Here is a 12,367-nt window from a genome sequence, read left to right as displayed (position 1 = left end):
ACTGAAATTGATGTCAAAGGGCCCTCGGGCTCGCGTCACACATCATGGCTCACCTGTTTCCAAATATTCTAATTGGAGAGAGATCAGTAATGTTTTGTGTGTACAGTACTGCACTCCTGCAAATCCTGCAAATAATTACATGACCTTTCGCATGTGGACTGATCAACTCAAGAGATGATTTAAATATATTTGAAGTCTTTGGAATTCATATTATCTCTAACCTGAAAGGTTTATTTAGCATATCAAATGCTTCAACGACTCATCTCTCTCTCAGGCACTATACGTTCACCAACACCCGGCAAAAAAATGGGAAGTACTTACCTTTGAGCTTGTAGCTACCAGCTTCAAACACTCTTTTTATGCCAAACCTCTGTTAAAACAGACACTTCGGAACAACCCCAACTGAGAATTTAAGATACTTGTGCCTGATACTGATATTGTAAACATTTGTTGCTTCTGGTGTTGTTGGCTTAGTCAAATGTATTTCTTTTGTCAAGTGTTTACCGTTAATGGACAACAACAAAAAAACTGCACTTAAAAGCTAATAATTTGTACATTTTGAAAGAGTTTGACTTAAATTTTTGATGAAAAATATGCTTAATAGTTCAAACAATTTCATATGTGAGCGGTCAGTACACCTTAGTAGACTGGGCTGTGGACTATGTATGTACCTTTTATGTTCACTAAAGATAGCAAAAACTGCAAGAGTAAACCTAATTTGACACTTAGAATCAATGAGAATTGAGGAAGCATAAAAATTTAGCTGAAACGAATCATGTACTTTTTGTGTGCTATGATAGTCGGTTGGGTATGATCGCCAGTGATCATGTAGATATGAGCAAAAGTCTAGGTTCTGATAAGCAATGTTTTCATATGTTGTTTTGGTTTTGTTGGCTTGATCAGACTGCCAGCCAGTTACCTTTTTGCATTAGTATCTTTTGTGTGTTGCAGCACTTGTGACTGATGTGTATTTGAGTCCCATCTGCTTGTAATGATTGACAATTACCATAGTTAGTTAGATGCTGTATGCGTGTCACTTGTGAGCAGATGTTAGAATTGTTTTGTTTTGCATTACTTACGTTAGTTGCAATGTTAATGCAGTTTTTGAAGTCAACCAAATTGAAGTTCGTATAAAACTCAATGGCTTCTGATCAAACTTGAATGTATAAATTTGTTGCACAATGTGGTGTGATTTACATTTGAAAGACCAACATCCTTTTTTCCAATCTATTTTAACACGGTTCCCTGTGGGGGACAAGGTCTTTTCAATACAGTACATTCTCTTCAAAGCAGGGCCAGTGAAAATAAGAAATAAATTGACATGCTCTTTCTTTCAGAGAAAACTGCACTTTGTTAGTCAATATTTTATGAGGCCCTGTGTTGTGTTGAAGAGAAGTGCACCACTATTTTGTGAGCAGACATTCTCATGTTAGACCTTGTTTTAATGTTATGATCCCTCACATGGTCAGACTGTTGTAGCTTTTTTGAATAACTATTGATTGTCTGACTAAAGAAACTACAAGGTTTTATTTCTCTTTTCAGGACCAAATGTGTCTGCAAGGGTCATCACTTCTGTCTGTGGACATTATGTTAAACCCAATCTAAATTCGGCAAGACCCCAGTCCCACCTCTACCCTCCCACCCCCTGAACCCCAACGTCATAATGACCAGTCTCAAGCGTTCCCAGACAGAGCGCTCTGTCGGGGGCTCGGTGCCAGCTACCGATGAGTTTTACACTCGCCGTTTACGTCTGCCCAATGGAGGGGCACCGCCACCCCGCAGTGAGAGCGCACACATTTCGTCCTCCTCCTCCACTGGCACCAACCCCGGAGTGCCTAAGATGGGAGTTCGGGCTCGAGTGGCAGACTGGCCCCCGAGAAAAGACGGGGGAGGAGGAGGTGTCTGGCATATCACAGTGGAAACGGACTCACCTAGCTCCACCACCACCAGCTCCTCTGGATCAGGAAGTGGAGATCGAGAAAGACTTGTGGGAAGTGGCGGGAGCAGCGGCAGCGGGGGAGGGGTTGTCTCAGCCGTCACTGCCCATAGTAATTTGTCAGCCAAGCTGGGGCATCTGATCAGCCCCCAAGACTCGTCCATGCTCCGCAATATCCAAAACACGCTGAAGAACAAGATGCAAATGAAGGGAAAGGACAACCGTTTTTTGTCCCCCGATGGCTATCTTGGGTCACCCCGTAAGGGTATGCGACGCATCCGCCAGCGGAGTAACAGTGATATAACAATAAGTGAACTTGACGTAGATGGGAACGAGGGCTGGTCTTTCTCCGGGTGGACTCCCATGCATCGAGAGTACGGCAGCACTTCATCCATAGATAAACACGGGGTCTCAGGGGAGAGTTTTTTTGATATGCTCAAAGGATATCAATCGTCCGAGGCTCCTGATCAACGAAGTCCTGCACCGGAAAGGTTAACTGAGCTGCTCACTGTTGCACCCGTGAAACAGACCGCCCTGGATTTGCCCGATGGCTCCTTGGGACCAGCCAGAGGTAGTCCTGCCAGTCGTCTGAAAGAACGAGAGAAGCACTTGAAAAGGAGGTCAAAGTCAGAGACAGGTGGCGAATCAATATTCCGCAAATTACGCAGCGTGAAGGTAGAGGGTGACACTTCAAGAGCCGGGTCAGATGCTGAGGATGGAGGCAAAGGGGATGAGAGTTTACCCCCTCCTAAACCTTGGATGTGCCAAAAAGGCTTTGCCCATTTCGATATCAACTCTTTACTCTTTGACCTCAATGAGGTCATCCAAAGCCGGCAGTCAGGAGCCAAACGCAAGAACACCACGACGGGTGCCTCAGCCGCTGCTGCAGCTTCTGCTTCGGCCACGTCATCCCTCTCCTCTAGTCAGAGCGTTGTGTATGGATCACCCTGTGGCTCACAAGAAGAACTGAGCAAGGAGGGGATAGGAGGACATGGGACCAACCCGGCCTTGGACCCAGGCGACGACAAGAGCAATGACCTTGTGCTCAGCTGCCCATGTTTCCGGAACGAGATTGGGGGAGAGGGGGAGAGAAACATCGCTCCAGCCAAACAGGTAAGCTTGGCGCTTCTGGTTACCCAAGAGATACGTGTGACAATTTGGCTGAGGATGCTTCATATTTCTTTGTTTTGACACTTTTTAGCAGGGCAGCATTGGCAGTGGTGGCAGCTCTAGCAACTCTAGTAGTAGTCCAGAAGAAGGACCATTGGAGGCTACCCTCACAAGTCATTTTACCAATGCTGGTGTTGCGGTCCTGGAGGCCATGAAAGATGGCCCGAGTCAACATGCTGACCGGTCCAAAAGACATATTGTGGAACATGTTGACCTCGGGGCCTATTACTATCGAAAGTACTTTTACCTACGAGGTAAGCAAGATGTCAAAGCTTAGTTTAGCCTATATTTACATTTACCTAATGGCCATGGCATCACTGTTTCACCGTTTTTCTTTTACACTTTACATGGTTGCAATTAATCTAAAAATTACTAAATTACTAATTATTTATCGTCCTGTCTTCCCTAGAACACTGGAATTACTTAGGTGTGGACGAGAACTTGGGCCCGGTGGCAGTGAGTCTCAGGAGGGAGAAGCTGGAGGAACACAAGGAGCATGGACAGCAGTATAACTACAGGGTTATTTTTAGAACCAGTGAGGTAAACTGAGATGGTTCTTTTACACTTTTCCGTGTCCATTTTGTCTTCTCATTTTGTGCTTAAAAGTAATTATTACAGCAATATCTTGTGATACCTGCTGTCAACATTAGGTAGTCTACTATTATTCTTTAGAGACCCTCGATCAAACACTTTCTATTACCTGATACTACTTCATAGCAATAGATATACTTGTGCGTTTGATCGTCCATCTGTGGTTTGCAGCAAGAGGTAGTGCCCTCCTGCAGAACCATACTAGGTGCCAGCGATCTTATTCCCATCCCCTCGGATGAACGCCCACCCACCGTCTTTTTTTCAGCCTTCATCTGTGAAGGACTGAGCTGTGCCATTTCACAGCTGAACAAGACAAAAATAGTGCCAAAGGTATTTGTGTAGAAAAGGAAAAAGCCTTGCGTTCATTTTGAAGCACGCTCTGACTAATAGCCCTACGAGTCTCCAGGGATGACGCACGATCCGTGCATGCATGTTCTCTCTCTCGTTGCTTTCCTCTTGTCTCTCTAATTGCTATTTTCAATGCTGGGAGCCGGGTTGGTAAAGATATACTTGTGTCTGTGTGGGAGTGAGTGAGGTGCATCGAAGCTGAAGGGAGAGGTCCCGTGTCCATTGAGGGGAAGTATTGTCCTCTCTTCAGTTAGAGTGCTTCTCTTCTTAAAACTTGGGAAAGGGGTATTGGCATCAATACAGGACCTGCAGATAAAAAGTTAATGTCTGTCTTGAGTCATATTTCTGTTCAAAAACTGTGCTGTTTTATTTTAAATAAACATTAATTCTGTTTCTGCCCGCAACCTAAAGTGTGCTTTGAATTTTAGCCCTCGGTGCGGTTTGACTTTGACAACCCTGGCCTAAAAGAACTAGCTGTCAAATTAAACATCAAAATTCTGATACAGCATTTTTTACATGCATCTCAATGGTGAGCTAGTTTTAGAACCAGCCTGCGGGCTACTCATGTGGATTTTGCTTACTCATGCGCAAATTTTCACCTAAACTTAGGTATATGCCTCTAAATTAGTAGTATTTTTTTAAATGAGAGCCAAGGCACCTTAACACAACATATAAACCCGTTCTATTTTAAATATTGCCATGGTGCCAAAAACGTATTTATATGGTTTTTTTTTTTATGCTGGAGCATACAGAAGGCTTTGATGCAGCTTCTGACCTGAAGAGGTTGTAAAAAGCAATGATAGTTATTACAAAAAACGACCAGAAGGTGGCAGCAGAGTATCAACCAGTGTTTTCAACAGGATTGTGAATAATGAGGAAACTTAGCTATATTCTAATGCTAATTGCTTCAAAATAGAAACAGAGAAAAATGTTTTGTTTTTTTTTCCTGATGAAAGAAGAGACTAATCTTTCTTTTGCTAGGGTCAATCTTTTTATAGCAATAGAACACAATATTCCGTGGGCCTTGCAAAATCAGTCAAAATCCAGTAAATCCGCCGGGAGCGAAGTGAAAAAGGTTGGGAGTGAATGAGTTAATTGATTCTGAATCATGTGTTTACCGTGACTCATTTTGCTGTTTTGTCGTGTCCAGTTGAACACCCTGCGTGGCTCCATCATAGAAGATGCAGTACCTTCCACATCGAAACACGGTTTAGCAAGAGGCCTGCCTCTCAAAGAGGTATTGGAGTACCTGGTGCCTGAGCTGAATGTTCACTGCCTGCGCCTGGCACTCAATACGCCCAAGGTCACAGAGCAGCTGATGAAGCTGGACGAGCAGGGGGTAAAGCGAAATACACGCTTTTGAAATATAAAAAAAATCCCCTCAGCGTCTTGCTAAATGTTTCTCTGACATATTAGTAGTCACATCCTGAAAAAAAGCACACACAAACACACAACCTTTGATGGCAATCCTAACTGATGCAATCATTAAAAGTCGAAGCCTGAAAATGTCATGTTGACACGTTTTAATTTTCTCATAAATGGCACCATAATCACGATCTAAAATGTGTATTATATTCTTCCCGACACAGCTGAGTTTCCAACGGAAAGTGGGAGTGATGTACTGCATGTCAGGCCAGAGCAGCGAGGAAGAAATGTACAACAACGAATCAGCTGGTCCGGCACTGGAGGAGTTTCTTCATCTTCTCGGGGAGAGGGTTCGACTCAAAGGCTTTTCGAAGTATCGGGCCCAGCTAGACGCCAAAAGTATGTAATGTAAAAAATAGCCACTTTCACACTGACTACGTTTACATGCAGTCAATATTCGGGTCATGTCAAAATTCTGGGTAACCCGTTTACATGCTTGAGTGGACAGAGTTACTCGGGTATACATATCCCGATCTATTAGGCAAATAATAATAGGGTTATGATAATAATAATTATAGGGTTGTGTGCCATACACACGGACTTATATTGTGTGCATTTCTGTCATAGAAACAGAATATAATGTGAAAACGCAGCAGAGAAATCAATATATTCAAGTTACACTTTTAGTGAGTGGCAATGTAAGATGGCCGCCATACGTACAATTATGTATGTAATTTGTTCCTCAAGACCAAGATTCCTTGCAAATACACAACAATATAGCTAACCTGTACTCTCTAGTAAATCAATTACAATCCGAATGACACTATTTATTTAATAGCTTTTTCAATGACAATTTTGTTCTCTGAGCAGAACTTGTATCTATGATGGAAGTGGTTATTAACATTTAGTGGCCACTTCACTTCACTATTCATCATCTTCATTTTTGTTATTATTGTGACAATAAATCGCTTCAACAAAAATGCAATTTAACTAACTTTACAATTTTTTTTTTTTTTTAATGGAACCTACTTCTGTAATAGCTTGCGCTTGTGTCTAATTTGCTTTTTGTATTACCGTTTTGTGGAGGATAGGCAATTTCACACTCAATTGTGTTTCTTTCAGCTGACTCAACTGGCACGCACTCCTTGTATACCACTCACAAGGATTATGAGATCATGTTCCATGTGTCAACCATGCTTCCTTATACGCCCAACAACAAACAGCAAGTAATTATGACCTTCTGATACCTTGAAGTTTTTATCCCCCCACATCAAAGTCACAAATTAAGAACAGCACTGTTTGGGTTTTACTCAAAACGTGTTTCATATAATTGCCCCACAGATTCATGGCTCATCATCTTCATGTCAATAATTCTTGTTCTTGAACATTTCCAGCTGCTGCGGAAGCGCCACATTGGGAATGACATCGTCACCATTGTATTCCAGGAACCTGGAGCGCTCCCCTTCACACCCAAAAACATCCGTTCGCACTTCCAACATGTCTTTGTGGTTGTCCGGGCACACAACCCTTGTTCAGACAATACCTCTTACAGGTGCGATTATCCAAATCCGCATCTATGTAATTGACTTGAGTATGTTGGGTTAATGAGTGTCTGATTGACAGTTGCAGTTTTTGGAGAAAATGGGTGTGAAGGCTGAAATGCTGAATGAGAAAATATATTTAGGTGGAATGATTTGGATTGATGTGGAATGATATTGAAAGGTATAGAATGATTGTTTTTTTTTTAATGTGCCATTGGGAATGAATCTGGATTTTTGTTTTGTAGATATTGTAATTTCTTTTATAGGTCAGTGGGAGTTTTTGGCAAGCAAAATCATTCCCAAGCTGAATTGGATAAGTTGAATGGTTGAATATGACATTGAAATGAATGATAGACAACTATTGGGGGATACTTGAGCCCCATTGGGAATGAATAGGGAATTTTTCGGTGAAAAATGTTACATTTTGGGAAAACCATGAATACATGGAATGAGAAAATTACAAGCCCCGATGGCATGAATATGTGGAATATGTTGAAATTGGAAGGATGTGACTTGGGTCAATTATGTTATGGAAGAAGATGCATGTCAAAAAAGTGCGAGGAGTAAAAAAAAAAAAAAAAAAAAAAGGAATAACACTACTGGAAAAAAAAATGGCCCTAACCACAGATCATCTTTTTCACTGTCGTTTATAAAACAATAACTGCTGTAATAGTTCAACTAAATGATTTATACCTACTGGATGTTTTGACTTTTTTCATTACATCTGAAAACAATATTGTTCCCATCTTTTCTCTCATAAAGTTCTGCCTCTGTAATTTCATCATAGCAAGCCTGTTCGGCATCACTACACATTATGATACATCCCCACATTGACAAAGATGTGCAATATGAAATATAATGTGCCAGCCTGGAGTAATTTTTAAGACATAATGAACATCCTGCCGTGAAGGGTGAAACATTCTTTGGTTATTCCTTTTTATGTCTTATCTATTTTAATCCCATAGTCCTCTTTTGACCATCTTTTAATGGGGGATTTAATTGCTGTCTGAGCGCATTGTGTTAGCGCTTAATTGTACCCCATGGGGCTACTTGGTTACTAAGCAACACACGCATACAATGAATGAAGGACAAGGGCTACAATTCAGAAAATGCTGAGTGAATGTTGTTCATACATGCCTTCTGTGATCTACCAATAATGAGAATTTAAGTGCCTGAAGTGAAAATGTAACTTACTGAGGATGATGAAACGCGATTCAAACATAGCTGAGCATGCACACACATACAGTACATGCCCATGTTCGAGCCTCCTACTGCAATTGGTATTGGCATGTTCTGTCTTTTGCCCTGGCTCAGTAGGCAGCAGGTTGTGGGTATTGGAAGTGTGCAACTACCCACACGCTACAAATGTATAAAACCTAAAATCACTGAAACCACAGGAGTGTGGATTCTTTGATCTGGTTATGGCAAACCTCCTTCCTCAGTGACCTCGCAGTCGCCTCGCAAGCGTAGTAATTTATGCTACCACATTCTTGTCCTTCTCGCCGACTGTCACCCTTTAAGTTAATAACTCATGCTCGCCTGTCTTCTCATTATGGTTTTAGCGACACGCTTTCCCTCCCCTTCACTGTCCGGCATGAGTCACAGGTCTTCGGTTGACTGACTCACAGGTGTTGGAGTACAAGTGCTTTTAGTGATGGTTGGATTAATGATGAAGTGGAATAACCATTACGGCCAAATTTTGTATGTCGTATCTGTGCAGCTTGCTCGCAACCACTTTGGCTGTCCCACTTGAATGTGCCCCTTGGGATTCATTTGTTATCTGTGTGTTTTATTGAACACTTGGCGATTATCACTTTGTGGTTAGGCTCTCACGGAAGTGTTAAGTTCAAATAATATAATACTTTTCTTCCAGTTGTATAAGAAATGAAAACCTCAATAATCCTTTGCCACAACGAAAAATAATGTTTTCCTCTTAATGGCTGTAATTACAATTACCATGACTTCTATGACACCCATGAAAAGATGAAAGTTACCATGGCAAAGTATTTGTTTGTAAACATTCTAACATCCAGCTCCATGTTTACTACTGATTCACTTATTTGCTATCTGCATGAGTCCTTTCTTGCATTTGCCTCTACTTGTAACTGTGACAGACAGAGAGAAAGGTAGCCAGTAAGCAGTTGTTTGTATAATTGAATGCCACAGTTCTCCGGTGAGAACAGGGTGTCTCAGGGGCTTATTTAGAAACATGTGGGCGACTTATTAGCTATAGTTGCTTATTAGACAAAGCGATTCATGATGTCAACATGTGTGCCGATGGTTGTCAGCAGGGAAGTGTGTGTGGGATGATTGCTTCAGAGTCCTACCCATGTCACCTGGCAATTATTACCTGTGAGTGATTCTGTAATAGAACCATTTTGGTCTCAAAGAGATTGAGACGGATAATGAATTACCTCTGGATACTGTGATCCCATTGCCATTTAAAAAGCACATTCCAGGATGATGCAAGTTATTTGCTTAAATCAGATGAGAGGTCTGCTACATTCTGCTGTCTATTTCGGTATGTCGTTCTTTGCACCCTAGTGTTATTTCCCTGCTGCATTTTTCTCTCTAGATATTCTATGACCATGGGTTAGAGATTTGGGAGTGCACTGCAGAGTGTCTCCGTTCATTCTTCTCTCTTTCCTCCCTATGGCTGCTCAACTGAGTTCCTGACATACCAGACAGGAAAAACATCCTGAGAAGGAAATTTAAAGGGCCTCTTATTGAGAGTCGAGAGGGCTGATGGCAAGCAGCTATAACACGGGCTTAAATTGCAGCTAAACATTTGTCAAATGGTTACTACTACAGTTTATTTTACTTCTTCACCTTTGTACGCAAATGGGTTAGGGTTTGATTATACTCATGGGTAACCAAATCAGTGTTTTTTCCAAATTCAAGACATAGGTATAAGGTTTCTCAGGGGAAGCAGATACGACAACAGCAGAGGCTCCAGAATTGAACCCTGTGGAACACCATGTGTTCTGTTAGTTACACATGTGAATTCATATTGCACCTCTTCGTCCAGCCCCCCCCTTTTTTTCTTTTTTTTTTTTAACTCAAAATAATTACCATATTTTCCTCACTATAATGCGCACCTAAAAGCCTTCAATTTTTTCAAAACCTGACCATGCGCCTTAAAATCCTTTGCACCTTATATATGGATCAATATTGAGCCGCAACAGGTCTCGCTGTCAAGACTCTATCGGTGACCCTGCACGATCGGTGACGTGCATGTGCAGAAGATCCCGCCATCTTGGATCGCAAGCTAATACTAATACTTTACGTCAGAGAAAATAAAAAAACCCAGCTGTTTATTCATTTTGGGAGTGAATGGACTTGTCAGAAAGCTGGTTTGTAATCTATTAATAAAGTTTGATTGACCTATTTGACTGTTTTGTTGACATTCCCTTTAGCGCAGCACCGTCTAATGGATGCATAACGTAACCCCAGCCTCTACTGTAGAGCCTTATATATGGAAAAAGTTTGAAAATATGTCATTCATTGAAGGTGCGCCTTATAATGCGGTGCGGAGAATACGGTAGTATGAAGGGATTACAATAATAAAGAAATCAAATGACGTACCATCACCATAGCCGCAAGTTGACGACTGAGTGCACCAAATTTCCTGCAGCACAGATAGGCCAAGCAATGTAGCGTGTTCATCTGCAACCAATGATGGATGAATCTCATGTACCTTAACTTTCTGATATTTGAGTGCTTTTTATGTTGTAGTACAGTTCTGTATTACTGCAGAATAGAATCATAGTAAAAAAAAACATGTTCTGTTCTATTCCTCCTCCCTTTATAGTGTGGCTGTCACCCGTTCTAAAGACATGCCTTCATTTGGACCCCCTATCCCAGAGGGCGTGACCTTCCCCAAGTCCTCTGTGTTCCGGGACTTCCTCCTCGCCAAGGTCATCAATGCCGAGAACGCTGCCCACAAGTCTCACAAGTTCCGTGCCATGGCCACACGAACACGCCAGGAGTACCTGCGCGACCTGGCCGAGCGGCACACCACCAGCACGCCCATTGACCCATCTGGAAAGTTCCCCTTCATCTCACTGGCCCACAAAAAGAAGGAGAAGAGCCGGCCGTATGCGGGAGCTGAGATGCGCAGCCTCGGGGCGATTACCTGGCTCGTCCATGCGGAAGATCCCGGCACCGGCGGAGAGATCGATGCACTTCTCGCCATCTCCAATGATTTCCTCATACTGTTGGACCATGATGTCAAAGCGGTGGTTTTCAACTGTGCCACCAAAGATGTGATTGGCTGGACGCTGACCAGCCCGGCATCTTTACGGATTTTCTACGAGCGGGGAGAAAGTGTGTCGCTAAGGAGTATCAGTAATAACACGGAGGATTTCAAAGAGGTGCTCAAACGTCTGGAGGTGAGGACTTCACACTTAATGAGAATCTCTAAGATTCTCTTTATTTTGGTTGGGGAATTAGAAAAGCTGGTGGTCATGTGTGAGTAGTTGTTGTTGTCCTTCTTTTTCTTCTTCAATTTTCTCCTTCTTTTTCTTCTCTTCTTTTTCTTTTGCTTCTTCTTCACTGTCTTCTTTTTCTTCTTCACTGTCTTCTTCTTCACTGTCTCCTTCTCCTTCTTCTCATTCTTCTTCACTGTCTTATTCTTCACCACCTTCTTCTACTTCTTCTTCTTCTTCTTCTACTTCTTCTTCTCATTCTTCTTCACCTTCTTCTTCTTCTACTTCTTCTCCTTCTTCTCATCTTCTTCTTCTTCTTCTTCTTCTTCTTCTCATTCTTCTTCTCATTCTTCTTCTTCTCATTCTTCTTCTCATTCTTCTTCTTCTCATTCTTCTTCACCACCTTCTTCTTCTTCTCATTCTTCTTTGCCACCTTCTTCTCCTTCTCATTCTTCTTCACCACCTCATTCTTCTTCTACTTCCTATACTACTAATTTTTCTTCTTCTGCTTCTACCTCATCTACTACGTGTACTTCTACTTCTACTACTTTTATTTCCTCTTCTACTACTACTTCTTCTACTGCTTCTACTGCTTCTGCTTCTACTTTGTTTTGGCAATTGGTAAATACTATTGGTGCATTATTGTCATCTTCTACAGCAAGCTATAAAGAAGGTGGCCAACAGCAGTCATGCTTGTTCTTCTTTCTTTTTCTTCTTGCTTTTTTCTTCTTCCTTCTTTCTTTCTTCTTCCACATATATACAAGTCAGTCACACCTGAATATAAGCATATTTTATATGAGTGTATATATATATATAAGTACAAGTATATGAGTATATTTTTTGGACCATCCCCCAAAAAAATAAGCAAGCGCTTCACTACCCTGTTTTAAAAGTCTCATTAGCAGTTTGCACTGGTTGCGTGACAGAATTATCACAAAATATACTTTCTCAAACAAAACTCAGCTTCTTGAATATAAACCACATTCCAG

At 41.7% G+C, this 12,367-nt stretch overlaps 1 protein-coding gene across 1 annotated transcript in view; it reads left to right on the top strand.

The window, feature by feature from the left end:
• sipa1l1 (signal-induced proliferation-associated 1 like 1) overlaps positions 1–12,367 on the top strand; it is a 54,042-nt gene that overhangs the window by 23,221 nt on the left and 18,454 nt on the right. The window contains exons 2-9 of the mRNA XM_077510856.1: positions 1,543–3,049; positions 3,138–3,360; positions 3,516–3,646; positions 5,196–5,384; positions 5,635–5,809; positions 6,533–6,636; positions 6,805–6,962; positions 10,763–11,342. Coding sequence (XP_077366982.1) covers positions 1,664–3,049; positions 3,138–3,360; positions 3,516–3,646; positions 5,196–5,384; positions 5,635–5,809; positions 6,533–6,636; positions 6,805–6,962; positions 10,763–11,342 — 2,946 coding nt within the window. The 5' untranslated portion in view covers positions 1,543–1,663. The remainder of the gene's footprint in view (positions 1–1,542; positions 3,050–3,137; positions 3,361–3,515; positions 3,647–5,195; positions 5,385–5,634; positions 5,810–6,532; positions 6,637–6,804; positions 6,963–10,762; positions 11,343–12,367) is intronic.

The sequence above is a fragment of the Festucalex cinctus genome, chromosome 21, assembly GCF_051991245.1.
Source record: "Festucalex cinctus isolate MCC-2025b chromosome 21, RoL_Fcin_1.0, whole genome shotgun sequence".
NCBI classification, from domain to species: Eukaryota; Metazoa; Chordata; class Actinopteri; order Syngnathiformes; family Syngnathidae; genus Festucalex; species Festucalex cinctus.
This window is presented reverse-complemented; position numbering and strand designations above follow the sequence as displayed.